The sequence below is a fragment of the Durio zibethinus genome, chromosome 28 (genome assembly GCF_047325235.1).
Source record: "Durio zibethinus cultivar Kanyao isolate XHJ-2024 chromosome 28, ASM4732523v1, whole genome shotgun sequence".
In the NCBI taxonomy this organism is placed as follows: domain Eukaryota; kingdom Viridiplantae; phylum Streptophyta; class Magnoliopsida; order Malvales; family Malvaceae; genus Durio; species Durio zibethinus.
In genome coordinates, this window is record NC_143189.1 from 5,757,079 (window position 1) to 5,770,517 (window position 13,439).

The window sequence follows — 13,439 nt, forward strand, 5'->3', positions numbered from 1 at the left end:
AATTACTTTCAGCAATAGTATTAAACTAGGCTTAATTATTATATTATATTATTAATATTAAATCAAGATTTAATCAATTAATTCAGTAAAAATAACATTCAACAATTTCAAAAAATTTTAAGGGAGCTTTTAAATGCATCACAATTTTTTTTTTGTACATCTCTTAAATTTTATTTTAAAAATACCCACATAACAAATATAAATTTTAGCATTTAGTAAATGATAAAAGTACGTCGAATAGCTTATATACCCAACATTTTTTCTTCTTATAAATTCAACGATGGGAATAATTACATTGCATTATTAAAAATGGGTTTTTGATAATATAATGTAAATGTTGGAAATCCATTTTTGATAGTGCAATATAATTCTCAAAAATTTATTTTCAAAAATTATGTTATATTTTCAAAAATTCAGTTTTCAATATGTACATTATATTTTCGAAAATTTATTTTCAAAAATACATAAATTTTCTTTTAAATATATATTTAATTATAAACTCTTGATAATATTTAATTTTAATTAAAAAATAAATATATTTAATTTTAAAATAAATAATACAAATATGAAAAATATTGGAGACAAACTCTCAAATAAGCATGGGTAGGAGGGTCGAGTCACATATACCCATGCTTACTTAATCAAATGTGTGAATAGAAAAAATATGTTAATTTTCAAGCATGCATGGCACAAATGTGTTATTGTCTTAGAGATTAGAAAATCAAGAACACCCTTTTACCTATGTAAAATTATATAATTAGAAAAAGATGTTTTTGATTTTTTAGAGTATTAAGAGAAATAATAAGTTTGTGCTACGTATGCTTAAGAATATTTATTTCAGTTCCATTCATAAATATGATCAAATAAATGGTCCATAAATGCATATATTTTCAGTTAAGTTATTCTTGAATAGCTCATGAGTTATGGATCTGCATGAGTAAAGTTTTTAGTAATTAAAGGTAAGAAATTCATTTTTGAAAAATTTTAAAGATTTTTAAAGATGAATATTCGAGAAACTTTAATATCTTTCAAAAATTCATTTCTAAAAATTTTCAATGATTCTTAAAAGTAAATATTCAATAAGCTTTAAGGCTTATCATATCCGAAAATCATTGAAACTTATTAGATATCAATTTTTGAAAAATTCAATTTCACCTAAACCCTACCACAAACCCTAATTTATATTCATATGATTTCAACTACAATTTAACCAAAATCAATAAAAAAACAAGGTAGGAATTTTTTTATATTTAATCATTAGAAAAAACACAAATGATTTTAAATTAATTTTATGGATTTAAAATTTTTTACTGATAAGTAAAAAGAGAAAAAAAAGGGGTAAGAATAAAAAATAGAATGTAAAAAATGTGGGTGTATTTACTAGAAATAAGAAATTAAATTTAAAATTTAAAATATATTTAAAAATAATAAATAATAAATTTCGTGTAAATAAAATTTCTAAAATTTTAATATTTACTATCTTTCTCTCATTCTTAAATTATCTTTCTCTTTTACTTAAATTACAGTTTTATAAGAAAAAAATGATAATAATATTGTTTTTAATTAACCCTTGCCCCACAAGCAAAAAAGGTAAGTAATTGAAATAGTTTTTGTTTTTTTTTTCCGTTAATTGAAATTGTTTCTATAAAAGTTTCCCGAGATGAAAGAAGAGACAATCGATAACCTTCAAAAGTAATCAGCACTGTTTGATTAAAACAAGAAAAATAATCCAACGGTTTAAAAAATTCGTACGATTGTAACGTGCACGGGACAATTATATTACTTAACATGGCTTATTTTTTAATTAATTTTAGTATTATATTTTCTCATTCCCAACCTTCGACTAAAAACGCCAAAGGGAAAAAGTATTTTACTTTTGTTTTGATTTTGATGGCCCAAACAGAAGCCTTTCAGCCTTCGTTTTCTTCTTAAAAACGCCCTTTTTCCCTCTATCTCTTCTTTTCACACTATACCCGTACACTGCAAAACAAAAAAAAACCATAAAATCTTTGAAAAAAAAGTGAAGTTACAGACAAATATTTTCAAGACTCTCAAGAAAAACCGAGGAAAAAAGGTCAATTTATTTTTAAAAGTGGAAAGGGAAACCCAAAAGAAATCTTCAAAACAAGAAAAGATAAAAATAATCACCTCAAATATTTTTTGTTGTTGTTTAAACTGGGCTTGTCTTCACCACCTAGATCCTTTTAAAGCTTAGGTTTTTATCTCTCTTTTAAGCCTTTTTAGTTACTGGGTTTGTGGGTTTTTCTTTGTTTCTTTTCTGGGTTTTCGTTTCATGCAGGATTAAGGTTTTTGTTGCTGATTTTTTGCTTCTTTTTTTTTTTTTTTTTTCAGGTTTTAAAGGGCGTATGCATTTGTTCAAGCAATCGACTTTTTTGGTGATTTTAGAGTCTTGGGTCTGCTTCAAAACGGAGTTTAAGGATTGACTTTTAAAGATCAGATTTTATTTTTAACATTTGTTTACGAGGATTATCTTGAAGAGGTTTTCTGATGGGGAGTCCCGATGAGGCCAACATAAAGGGCATTGATGCGTCGGTGGGTGGTTTGGTTTGGGTCCGACGCAGAAACGGTTCGTGGTGGCCGGGTCGGATTATGGGCCTTGACGAGCTCGCTGAGGGTTGTTTGGTTTCTCCGAGATCCGGTACTCCTGTTAAGCTTCTTGGACGTGAAGATGCAAGCGTGTGAGTTCAAATTTTTTTTGCAATCTTTTGTTCACTTTGTAGAATTTTTTTGGCTAGGTTTAATAGCTTGCATTTCTGCTAATGATTAATTGTAGTAGTTTTCTTTTATTCAAGTTTATTTGTTTAGTAGTTTTGATAGTTTTGTCATTTGTAGAATTTTTTTATATTGCTTAATGAATAAGATGCTGAAAAAAGGGGAAACACTTGCAGATAATAAGTGGTCTTTTGCTCTGGTGGCTATTTGGTTCCATTTTGAGGAGTGGATTGCAAACTTGTGGTTTCAACCTATGTCGTACACTTTCATGTTCATATCTATGGTTTTGGTGGCAATATATGGTGGGAAGTTGAGCGTTTGATCGCATTGAAAGCCTGCTTGTTTGCCTTGGTGCATTATGATTTATGATTGTTATTTGTGCTGTTAGTGAATCATTTAACTCAACAGGCTGTCTTTTGAATAAAATCTTGTGTGGCTATTTTATAATAATAAAAACTAGAACTTTTGGTAACTTGAGAAAAAATTTTCTTTAAGGACCAATGATTTTATATTAGGCCTGTCAGAGAATCTGCATTTGATCCTCTGAGAGCCCTTTGTAGCTGTTGTACTTTTTTCCCTGTTGCCATGTCTTTACAGTCTTATATTAAATAGTCATTGGTTAATTGAGCTCTAAAGATAAAATTCTAAATCAGTTCGATACATGAGTATTTGTTCTGTCACAAAGTGTTTGTTTTGCCAAAGTAGTAGAGGCTGTAACCGTCCCTTGTTGCAATTTTCACTTTGTAACTTGGTGACTATGTATTTCTCCACTAGAAAATAACAAAATTATTCAAAATTTCGAAAGATGACTACTATTTTTCTTTTTGGATTGTGATGATTTAGATTCAAGGTTTTGCCTTTATATTCCATCATATCTATCTTTAAACCTTGTTCAATACTGAATGATTTATGAGTAAAGCACTGTTAGTGCTGAATTTTCTTCATTTAATTTCTAGAATGATTGAATCACCCTTCCTCCAAATAAAAAAAATTTCTAAAAGGATTTGTCTCTAAAGATTGAAATATATGAGTGAGATGAAGCCTTTTGGTCAAATGAGCACCTTTGAATGAAAAGAATTTAATGCTTGGCATGTGTTCTTATTACTTAACTTTGTTGACTACATTTCCTTGCTCTTTTGGCTTTAGGGACTGGTATAATCTTGAAAAGTCTAAGAGGGTGAAGGCCTTTCGCTGTGGAGAATATGATGAATGCATCAAGAAAGCAAAGGCTTCGGCAGCAAATTCTAGCAAGAAAGCAGTAAAATATGCACGAAGAGAAGATGCTATTCTCCATGCTCTTGAGATTGAGAGTGCACGTTTAGGCAAGGATCATCCAGATTATTTCTTTAGAAAAGATAATTCTGGTGGTGATCAGGGTAGTTTGGCCAAAGAATCACCGATAATGTCATGTTCTGGGAGAGAAAATGAGGATATGACTGATGAAATGAGTGAAGCAGAGGATGGCTCAGATTCAGCTCCAGAATTATCACAGTCAGGCATATCCTTTGAAGAGCCAAATCAAATTAATGGCACTAAGGGGCACTCTATGCTGGTAAAGAGAAGAAAAACCCCAAATGATTCAGAGGATGATGGAACTGAAGGAATCAAGCGCATGAGAGGACTCGAGGATCTAGGCTTGGGTGTAGGGTCAAAAAGAAAAGTGCAGGCTGCAGGGGTGCTTGAGCTAGTTCAACAAGATAATGCTTCATTATATGGCCCAAACACTGGTAATTGCCTGTCTAATGGAGGTCCCGTAAATGGTAGCAGAAATCATTCATCATCACTGAAAAGAAAGAGATCTCAAGTGGCAAATGTTCATGAATTGTTGAAAAGGAAAAATCGTCGGCGACCATTAACCAAGGTTTTGGAGAGTACAGCTATGTTGTCTGTTCCAGTGGTTTGTGATGAACTTCCAAGCTCAAGTGGTTCACCCCTAAGGGGACTCTCTGACAGCAAGGTTTCAGGAATGGATTCTAATGAATCACGGAAAAGTGTTTCTGCGGTAATTAACAACAACAACAACAACAATAACAACTCAGATAGTACTGGAGTTTCATGTGAGAATGGTTTCTCCTTAAATGCTTCTGAACATGCTGCTGATGCACCTCAAACTAATAATAAGACAAAGGACAATGAAATTTCCAGTATAACAGGGTTAGCTGAGAATGAATCTTCTGACAGGCTATTTGATGTGCCATTTGTCGGAGAAGATAAGCCATCTGCAGGTATTCTGGATTAAACATTTATAAATTATAGCATTTCTTACTATCACTGCATCTTTTTTGTGCTTAAACATATGCTGGTACTTTTATAAACTGTACGTATATATTGATTGGGCTTTAATGGAGGATTTTGGCTGCAGCTGATGGATAGTTTAAATTTTTTGTTATTTCATGATTTGTTATTATTCACCATGTTCATCATGTGTCTGTATGATGTTGGTCTTGTGTGACTCCTCTGAGATATTCCTGCTCGCATTTTAGCTTTTGTTCTTGTGGTGAGTCTGTATTAGTTTGGTTTTCTTTGGTCCTTAATAAGATTTTTATGTTCAAGTGTCATATATATCTTTTGGAACTACATAACTCATGTCTTTTATTTGCATGATTGTGTCTATTAACATGCATAGATATGTGTGTGTGTGTGTGGTTGCGGTGATCATTGGGGCCAACTGTTTGCCAACTGTTTACCATCTAGTCCAGTTATTCAGATTTGTTCACCAATCAAATTAGCTGGACTCCAGCTTATTTGACTCTTTAGGGCTTCTAAATATCCATAACTAATAAACTGCAGGCAATCACTAGTGATTTGATGACTTGATGACAGCTATTCTGGCATGAGATGAACTTGGGCTAAAAGAAACAACTAAGGACGAGTAACCAAACTGGAAGGCAACTCTATCTACATGTGCTTTCAAAACCCAAAATAGTGTACAACTTGTTCTGATAATGTGCTTTGTAACTAGCCAATTGGACCAATCTGCAGTGGTCTGTTGGGTGGCTAACTAGGTTGAGTATTAGATGGGATGGATAAGAATTTAAACTGTCACCGATATCTAGTGCTAAGATTGGACACTAGCTAAATTACTTTTCTTATGGATTGAGGATATAATGACATTTGATAAATTCCATAACCACGAGAACAGGGCCGAACTCAAAGTTGCATTGCTAATAAGGGCATAATGTGGACCAATAACTTGAATGGTCTTGGTAGTAGTCCCTGTTGAATCACAATTTGCCTGGAGACTAAGTTGATTAGAGTAAAGACATGGGATTCCCTTTGTTTTTGGATTTCTTTTCCTTCTTTTGTTATGCTCCTTCTCTACCAGAATTTGTTTCTATCTCAACTAATTCAGTTTGAAATAAAGATAGTTTAGTACTGGGTCTTCTTCCATTTGAATTGTGATCTTCTGGTTGTTTTTCTTTTCTAATTTGAAGATGTCGATTTAAGTATATTGTCTGATGACATATTTAGCATAGGAAGGTACTAATTCTGGTAATGTTTCATTTTATGGATCTTTCTTGCAAAACCTCCACTTTGTGATAACTAGATGTGCGTGCATACTTTTCCAGAACCTGATTCCTGTGTCTTTTACTCATCTTTTTTGCAGCTGTAGCATTTTACATTTTTCCATATTGCTACTGATAAATCATTTGATTCTGACAGCTTTTTCTCCAATATTTGTATCTTGTTCATCTGAGACGCCTGAAGTTGGTGATTTGGGAAGGCAAGCTGAAACTAATGGACATGATGAATCTGTTTGTACCAGATCAATGGATGTTCATACAAATAGTATTAGCCAGAGGGTAGAGAAAGGTACTGCAGATTGGCAGTTAAAAGGAAAGAGGAAATCAAGACAAATAAGTAAAAATCAAAAACCCGACTTGAGAAAATATGCTGACATGGATGATGAACCAAATGCTTATTTGGCAGGTAGAGAGGACTTTGATGGATTTTCTCAGGGTTCTGATCAGAAAGTTGATTGCAATGGTATTGGTGGGTCAGTTGCTCCATATACTTGTGCCTTACTATCCAAGTCCAAGTCAGTTGTTGAAGAGGAGCTTGAAGGGTTCCGGGACAGGAAGTCTATGTCTGGGGAGCCTCGTACAAGAGGGCCGATAGTTGAGGAAAAGTTAGTACCTGATGGTTCTGTGACCCCTCAAAGGTCACTTCCATACCGTCAGTCCCGTTATACTGTTCACTCCAGATATCAGTTGACAGATTTTCCTGGGAGAACTCAATCTGCTGATTCATCATTATATGATGTTAAGATTGAGGTGAAAGCTAACTATCGGCCACAGCATGTTCGGTTAGTTTCCCTCACAAGTAAATTGAACGGAAAAGCCATAATTGGTCACCCTCTAACAGTCGAGGTTTTGAGTGATGATTACTATGGCAATTTGACACATGAAGCTGCTATGGAGTGCACTGAAATATGTCATGTAGTGAAGCGAAATTCAGATGCACGAGCCCCTACAAAGCATAAGAAATTGCATAAGAAATTGCAGTCACATTTCCCACCACGTAAATCAGCCAAAACAAACAAATCTGGACAATTATCTAAAAAGATTCGGAAATTGTCATCATTGACTGGTCAGAAGCTTGGTGTAGCTGACAGGAAACTGGTGGTGGAGAAGCCCACGGGTCCTGTAATAGCTTGTGTTCCTCTGAAGTTAGTATTCAGCAGGATAAATGAAGCATTTATGGGCTCAGCACGACCAACAAATCGCCCTTTAGCATCCGGCAATTCATGAGTAGGTGATCCCTACTATAATGAATGTGGTCACTTCTGGGATTCTATTAGGCTAGATAACCTGGGTCGTAGGTTCATTTACAAGCCTTGCCAATAGCAACAGCAGCAGCAGCAGCAGCAGTAGCATTCATGCATTCTGCCCCCAGGTAGAATGTATCCCTATGTACAATTGAAATGACATTGGGTGGTTGTAGAAAAGGAAACTAGTAAGGAGTATGAAGGATGATGAAATCTTCTCTGGCTTTGTATATATATAAAAATGTTACATTAGTTGAGGTGTAAAGGAGGTGGGATCTGGTATTAGGTATATCCATGACCTGATATTGTTTTCTTTTTTTAAAATAATTCATGAATTCAGGTTGGTTCAGGGGGATAATAACCTAAATTACCTTTTTTTTTTTGTTTTTTTTTTGCTTTGGGACTGTGATTTGGTAATTTATTCCAATTCCTAAAGCCTCTTTCTTTTCAACTCTTTTTTTTTTTTGGAATTTAGATGTTTTTCTTGCAAATTGCAGTTGCTTTTTTTTTTTAATTGAGATATAGTAGTCCCTTTTTGGGTTGATCATGGGTCAGGCCTGCTCTCAATCTCTATATAATTGTCATTCTAAATGACTCATTTATTGGAAGGAAATTGCTTCAATGGTACAAGAAAATGAATATAGCATAGATGAAATGATTTTCCTAGCCACTGCGTCAAAAGAGTATTCTTTACATATTATTTATAAATATTAATATTTTTTGTATTTAATATAATAATTGATAGTTGATGACTTAATGTGATATTTTATTATTATTAAAAATATATATTTTTAATATGGTAATTTTATAGTGTCTTCAAGTCACTTTTTAGTAAAATCTCTTTTTAAAATATAATTAATTGATTGATTTAATCCAATATTCTTAAAATGAAAAATATTTTTTATTATTAAAATTTATTATTTATTTATCATGCAAAAATAAAAAGTCAATTTTGGGCTTTTAAATAAAACTTCACTAAAGAAAATGAAGGACACGATCGTAATTTAGTAAAAAAACCTAAGGACAACAATAGTACTCGCAATTAGGGTTTCTAGTTGTTTAAAACCTTTTTTTGATCCGCTTTATAGCTGCAGCTCCCATCCCCTAAAAATCCCTAAAAATCAACAGGTTCTCCTTCTAATCTTAGCTCAATATTAATAATTTATTTCTGATTTTGTTTGATTTGTTTTACATGATTTTAATCTTACTAAGGGGAGGGGGGGGGGGGGTTTGGGTGGATGTGGTGCAGTGAGGTGCAGGGAAAGAGAAAATGGCGACAGTTCCAGGACAGTTGATTTGGGAGGTAGTGAAGAAGAACAATTGTTTTTTGGTGAAGCAGTTTGGAAGAGGAACTGCTAGCGTTCAGTTCAGCAAAGAGCCAAACAATCTCTACAATCTCAACTCCTACAAACACTCTGGTATTCTTTTTTTATTTATCCAAAAGCCTCATTTTTCTTTTCTTGTTGATTCGAGTATGTTGATTTTAGATTTATTTGAAAAAAAAATTTGATATAGTAGTTAATGTCTGTTGCTTTTGTTAAGTAAAACAAAAATGGAATAATATTATATGCATACGCAAATGATTTGTATATAAATGCTTGGTTATTATGTAGGAAATGGGAAGAGAACTATTGGGTATTTGTTAATTTATTCTATTGTCTGCCCTTTTTGTTTCTTACGTTGAATTTGGTTTCTTAGAAAAACTGAAAATTTACATTTAACGTTAACCACAGGAAAATTAGAGTGTGATGGGGATGGGGAATAGTAATTGATGTTTAACTCAAAGAATTGTAAAGCAAGGTTTTTGTTTTTATCTTGAGAATGTTTTAAAGCTGGAAACTTGAATTTAACGCTTGCACAAACAATGCGAGTCATATTTGTCTAATATATTTTCTGTGATCCTTTGAGTGCAATTGACTTAACCCTTTCCTGGATCTATGTAATTTTAGGGTTGGCAAACAAGAAAACAGTCACCATTCAACGTGGGGGCAAAGACCAGTCTGTGCTGTTAGCAACGACCAAGACTAAGAAGCAGAACAAGCCTTCGAGCTTACTTCACAAGTCTGTCATGAAAAAGGAGTTCCCTAGGATGGCCAAGGCAGTCAAAAACCAGGTAAAGAGGAAGTCATCTTATGAAATATGTCTGTTTATTGTTTTACTAGGTTTGCCATTGGTAATTGTTGCGATTATCTTGGGTTGAAGAGAAAAAGATTGTTTGTCAATGAACCCTGAAAATAGTCTTTTGTTTTTTTTTCTTAGCTAACATTAGCCTTAAACTAATTGGTAAAACTTGTTAGATTGTTTACTTAAACGATGATTTGTTTGTCTATTGCTTCTGTTGAAATTTAATTGAGTCTTATCTTGCAGTGATGAAGCAATAACATGTAATAAGGATCTATTTGTTGGATTCTTCTGTGAAATGTACTTGTTACGCTTGGCTTCTGAGCTTCCAATGTTTAAGCAATGCTTCTTTAATGCTTGTGTGACTACTGTGGACATAATTGTGTATATGTATGCTGAATGTAGCTGTCATGCTGTCTCTTGTAGCTTGTCCCCTCCTGTTTTACCTTTCTCCCCCCTCTCTTCCCCCTTTCCCTTGCTCTTGGCAGCTATTATATTCTCAATGATATTATTGTAAGTAGGTGAGCTTTCCAATTTCACACTGTCTTCATGCTGTTTTTATTCATATAGATTTTCAATAACATTCTGAAATTCTATTTATTTAGTTTTCAATGGTATTCGGAAATTCTGTTAATGTAGTTTTATCTTCTCTAGACATCTCTTATAATTTTGTATAATGCTCTATGTTTCAAACAAATTGCAGGTGACGGACAACTACTATAGGCCAGATTTAACAAAAGCAGCCCTGGCAAGGTTGAGTGCTGTCCACAGGAGTCTGAAGGTTGCCAAGTCTGGTGTCAAGAAGAGGAACAGACAAGCATTGAAGATCCATTGCAGGAAGTGAGCTACACAATTTGTCTTGTGCTGTGATTTTCATTGTTACAGACACTTTTTTTTTGTCCTTTTTTGATGAAATTGTCTTTCATTAGGTGGTTTTTATATCTAGATTTTGAAACAGAAGACATCATCATGGTCCTAATGAGTTGCTTTCCTGATTATAATATGGTACTTTTGAGTATTTTCCCCCTTTTAATTTCCACTGGCATTGAGAAAAAACATAGCAATTGGCTACTGCGGTTGGCAGTCAATGTTTGGTGTACGCTAAACTATTCTGTAAACTAATCTTAAGTTTTTAAAAGCAATAAAGTTGTATCTCAGCCATAGATTATAAATTTTCTTGAGCTAAGAAAAGAAAGAGAAAGATGAAAGAAAAATGAAGTTTTAAAGTAATAATGGAAGAACATAATTTGTTAATTTACAACTGATGTAATAGATTAATATTTTTTTCCTTTTTATTTTCGTTCTATCATATGGTGGCATTTTCTGTTTGTATTAGCTCTAGGAAAGTTAAAAATTGTATTGTCTTGTTTTCTGTTGATGTTGGAAGTCAATTTTAATATTTATACGAAGTTAGAACTTGATGAAAAATGATATAATCTCATTTTTCAGTTGAAGAAATTGCTTAGGGTCCATTTGGATTCTCAATTGGTGTCGGTGTAGTGCAATTGATACCTCCATCCTCACTGGTGATCCATTTGGAACACATCCTTATTGCCCGGTGGAGTTATTTCCACTGAAACGTAGCCCCAAATTCTGAGTGGATATTAACAGTTAGCGAAAATTTTCAATCTTCACTGCAGTTTTTCTTCTAATTATATCCATGTTTTTTTTTCTCTTATAACTATAGTGTAGGCAAAAAAAATCCATATGTCCGTTTGGATAAATGGAAGGTAGGATTAATTTCGATAAGGTTAATAATTTATTTCATTGTAAAATTTATTTATTTTTACGTATTTATTTAATTTGTAGTTTTATATATTAATTAGTTTATTCTATAATTACAAAAAAAATGTGTTATATTAAACAAAATATTTTATTGAAAATTAAATAAAAAATGAAAAAAAAAAAAAACTAAGTGGTATGGGCTTTTTTTTTTTTTTTTTTTACTACACTATAGTTATAAGAGCAGAAAAAAAAAAAAAAAAAAAAAAAAACATGGATATAATTGGAAGAAAAACTGCAATGAAGATTCAAAGTTTTCACTGACTATTATGGTTCAGTCAGAAATTGAGACTGCTTTTTAATGGAAATGAATTCATCGGGTAATAAGGATGTGATCCAAATGGAACCACCAGTAAGGTTGGAGGTATTAATCGCACTGTACCGGCATTGAGGATCCAAATGGACCCTTTTTTTTTTTATTTAATTTTCAAATAATATATTTTGTATAATATAACACATTTTTTTTGTAATTATAGAATAAACTAATTAATATATATAATTAGAAATTGAAGAAATACATAAAAATAATAAATTCTACAATGAATTAAATTATTAATAAATGAATAAAAATAAATATCCTTATAATCAATATAAATTAACTAAAATAAATAAATAAACAAATAATAAATAAATTTAACTTTAGTTATTTTATATGAATAGATGTATTATTACTTTGAAAAAAAATCATATAAATAAATATAAAAATAAAAAAATTAATAATTAAATATAAAATTAATTTTACTAAAATTTAATTATTTGTTAACTTTAAAAATACCAAATATATTGTTAAATTAATTATATATCAATTGTAATTTATTATCCATAATAATTATTTTTTCATATTGCTATACTGCATCTTACTGTTATCGTTGTGTTTGCATCAAATCATATATCTCATCATTTATTTTAATCTTATTATTATAATAATTAATCTCATCACTATCGTTATTTTTTAATCTTATCATAACTAATTATTCCACCCATTTAAATGGACCCTTAGTAGTATAATTTAAAATTTGATTAATTTTTTTATCTAAAATTAAATGAGTAAGCGATATTCACATGTTTTAATTTGATATAGTTAAAAAAAATTAAGGATAAGTAAGCTTTTTAAGTTTCAAGTTAGTATTATAATGTAATCTTGATTTCAATTAGGGATAGTTTTATCTATTTAATAAACAACTCAAAATCGAAATTGACGGATCAACTCAAACGCTACTAGTTCAAAAAGACCAGTTTGAACTTTTAACTAGGGTCAAACAATCCCATTCAAGCTCTTTCATCATAAAAAATCTAGAAGACAACATTTACCCAAAATTGAACGAATCTTAGACTTGGATGCCATATGGTATGCTGAAATTGTTTCCAAATATCAATTGCATCATAAAATCATAAATGACCTCAGCATCATTGCAATACCATTTCTAATTTTTTATTTAATCAACTTTGTCAACGATATCTTAACTTGAAAAAAAAAAAAAAAATTATAATATTAAAATTTATCGAATATTATTAATAATTACATTAATTAATTAAATTAAATCTAAATTTTCATTTAAATCAACTTTACAGACACTGATTCAACATTTAAAATCAACATATATATATATATATATATATATATATATATATAAAATTGTTGTCGTAACTGGCCTTAGCTCAATTGCATATTGAACTTGGCTACCAAAGAATATTCCTGAACTTTTAAATTAGTCTTCAATGGAAGCAGCAGAGAAATTTAAGATTACTACCATTTCTGTGAAACCAGATACCAAACAAATATGCATATTGATATACCCAAATGGAATTGTTCTCGTTTTTACTTGTTTCTTTAATCAACCCTTTAAAATTCATTTATTGGGAATTGACTTCCTAATTTATATATAAAGTTGCTGGTATTAATTGATTAAGTTTTTAGTTTTTAGGTTCTAATGTATGCTAATCCCGGTTTGGTGACCAAGAAACTTTTAATCAAAATCCCATTTTATTAAGAGTTAGTATTTCATATGTACTTTACAAACTTATCATTAATCTA

At 31.4% G+C, this 13,439-nt stretch overlaps 2 protein-coding genes and 1 non-coding gene across 7 annotated transcripts; all 3 read left to right on the forward strand.

Moving 5' to 3' along the window:
* The first annotated feature begins 1,897 nt into the window (after positions 1 to 1,897).
* On the forward strand, positions 1,898 to 7,850 carry LOC111280379 (uncharacterized protein At1g51745-like). 5 transcript variants are annotated; one of them, XM_089756900.1, is made up of 5 exons: positions 1,898 to 2,074; positions 2,353 to 2,699; positions 2,910 to 3,035; positions 3,880 to 4,958; positions 6,397 to 7,850. In XM_089756900.1, exons 4-5 carry the CDS (start codon positions 4,136 to 4,138, stop codon positions 7,482 to 7,484), a joined length of 1,911 nt encoding a protein of 636 aa, XP_089613026.1. In that variant the 5' UTR covers positions 1,898 to 2,074; positions 2,353 to 2,699; positions 2,910 to 3,035; positions 3,880 to 4,135; the 3' UTR covers positions 7,485 to 7,850. The 5 variants fall into 5 exon arrangements, with proteins under 5 accessions (XP_089613026.1, XP_089613024.1, XP_022723459.2 ...); XM_089756898.1 differs by having other exon boundaries at positions 1,898 to 2,215; positions 2,910 to 4,958; XM_022867724.2 differs by lacking the exon at positions 2,910 to 3,035 and having other exon boundaries at positions 1,898 to 2,215.
* Positions 7,851 to 8,492: 642 nt separating this feature from the next.
* On the forward strand, positions 8,493 to 10,640 carry LOC111281306 (large ribosomal subunit protein eL28z-like). The gene is made up of 4 exons (XM_022869028.2): positions 8,493 to 8,629; positions 8,751 to 8,919; positions 9,451 to 9,614; positions 10,326 to 10,640. The coding sequence occupies exons 2-4, from the start codon at positions 8,772 to 8,774 to the stop codon at positions 10,464 to 10,466; spliced, it is 453 nt and encodes a 150-aa protein (XP_022724763.2). The 5' UTR covers positions 8,493 to 8,629; positions 8,751 to 8,771; the 3' UTR covers positions 10,467 to 10,640.
* Positions 9,862 to 9,951, forward strand: LOC149510684 (small nucleolar RNA R24). The gene has a single exon (XR_016335261.1). It is a non-coding gene; the product is annotated as a small nucleolar RNA R24 (small nucleolar RNA).
* Positions 10,641 to 13,439: the final 2,799 nt, after the last annotated feature.